The 1,943-nt window shown below is 63.9% G+C and overlaps 1 protein-coding gene across 1 annotated transcript in view; it reads right to left on the bottom strand.

Annotated features, from left to right (window-relative positions):
* Nucleotides 1-792: 792 nt before the first annotated feature.
* Nucleotides 793-1,943, bottom strand: part of KIRREL (kin of IRRE like (Drosophila)) — a gene marked incomplete at both ends in the record, with an annotated part of 2,894 nt that continues 1,743 nt past the window's right edge. The window contains 3 exons of the mRNA XM_017840019.1: nt 793-870; nt 1,308-1,447; nt 1,599-1,706. Of these exons, the coding sequence (XP_017695508.1) occupies nt 793-870; nt 1,308-1,447; nt 1,599-1,706 (326 nt within the window). The remainder of the gene's footprint in view (nt 871-1,307; nt 1,448-1,598; nt 1,707-1,943) is intronic.

Here is a 1,943-nt window from a genome sequence, read left to right as displayed (position 1 = left end):
CATGGATGGATCTGATGGGATTGAGTCCATGGACAGAATTGATGGGATTGAGTCCATGGGTGGACTGGATGGGATTGAGTCCATGGATGGACCTGATGGGATTGAGTCCATGGGTGGACTGGATGGGATTGAGTCCATGGGTGGACCTGATGGGATTGAGTCCATGGGTGGACTGGATGGGATCAAGTGGGAGGGCCTGGGAGCTGCCATCTCACAGAATGGAATGTCCTGATTGGAAGGGACCCACAGGGATCACCCAGTCCACAGATGGACCTGATGGGATTGAGTCCATGGATGGACTTGATGGGATTGAGTGGGAGGGCCTGGGAGCTGCCATCTCATAGAATCAATCATGGAATATCCTGATTGGAAGGGACCCACCAGGATCATCCATCTGACCCCCGGCCCTGCACAGACACCCCAACGAGCACAGACACCCCAACGATCCCACCCTGGCCCTCAGGGCATTGTCCAAACCCTCCTGGAGCTCTGGCAACCTTGGGGCTGTGCCCACTGCCCTGGGGAGCCTGGTCAGTGCCCAACCACCCTCTGGGGGAAGAATTTTCCTGATATCCATCCCAACCCTGCCCTGGCACAGCTCCAGCCCTTCCCTGGGTCCTGTCCCTGATCCCACCAGAGCAGGGGTCGGAGCTGCCCCTCCTGAGGAAGCTGCAGCCCCCCGAGGTCTTCCCTTCCTCTCCAGGCTGAGCAGACCAAGCCACCCTCCTCCTCCTCCCAACCTGGGGCAGAACTGGGACCTGCCCCTCTCCTTCTGCCCCCCCCAGGGCAGACCTTGAGCTCGTACTCCTCGCGGGTGTCGATGGTGTCACAGCGAAGGTCCTGCTTCAAGTCCACGTCGTCCTTGAACGACTGCGGGACAGGGGGGAGAATTAAGGGGTCACGGGATGGTTTGGGCTGGAAGGACCTTAAAGATCACCTCGTTCCACCCCCTGCCACGGGCAGGGACACCTCCCATGGGCAGGGACACCTCCCATGGGCGGGGACACCTCCCGCCAGCCCAGGTTGCTCCAAGCCCCGTCCAGCCTGGCTTGGACACTCCCAGGGATCCAGGGGCAGCCACAGCTCCTCTGGGCAACCTGTGCCATGCTCTCCCCACCCTCGCTTCCTCCTCAAATCCCATCTAACCCTCCTCTCCCTCAGTTTGAGCCCATTCCCCCTTTGTCCAAGCTCTTGCCACAAGTCCCTCTCCGCGTTCCTCGTCGGCTCCCTCAGCTCAGAAGGCCGAGCTGGGAGGGATGAACTCAGCCCACGGGGTGTGGGGTGGGCTCTGGGGGGGTGCCCCTCACCGAGTAGATGGCCTTCATGACCCGGGTGGCCGTGGACACGCTGGCCGTGTCCTCCTCCCGGTCCGAGTGCAGCGTCAGCGGCTCCCGGTTCACCGTCTCCACCTTGATGTCCAACTTCCGCAGGGTCACGTCCTTGCGGCCTGGGGGGACACGTGGCACCGGGCATGGAGGTGGCACCGGGCATGGAGGTGGCACCGGGCATGGAGGCGGCCCCGGGGGCCACACCCTCCATGGTGGCACCCCCCTGGTGCCCTCTGATGTGGTTGGGGACCCCCAGGACCCCGCACTCACTTCCTTTGCGGCGCCGGTAGAGGAAGCAGGCGAGCGCCACGAGGAAGGTGACGAGGAGGATGCTGGCGCCGATGGTGGCACCCGCGATGATGCCCACGGGCAGGACCTCTGTGGGAAACGGGGGGGTGTTGTCTGAGGGCGGTGGCACCGCCTGGATGGGAACAGGCCCCGCCAAAGCCGTGCCACACCCCAGAGGCCTCGCGGGGCTCTCCGGCAGTGATTCCGGGGGTCCCGGTGTCTCCCAGTCCCTGGAGCTCCCGATCCCAGCTGGGTTTGGATCCTCCCGGCTCCCAACGTTCCTTGGGAGCGCTCTGGGAATGTGGGGCGGGGCCTGGGTGGGCTCTG

Source organism: Lepidothrix coronata, unplaced genomic scaffold (assembly GCF_001604755.1).
Source record: "Lepidothrix coronata isolate B3197 unplaced genomic scaffold, Lepidothrix_coronata-1.0 Scaffold673, whole genome shotgun sequence".
Taxonomy (NCBI): Eukaryota; Metazoa; Chordata; class Aves; order Passeriformes; family Pipridae; genus Lepidothrix; species Lepidothrix coronata.
Note: the sequence above shows the minus strand (reverse complement) of the source record. Positions and strands in the feature narration are given on the sequence as shown.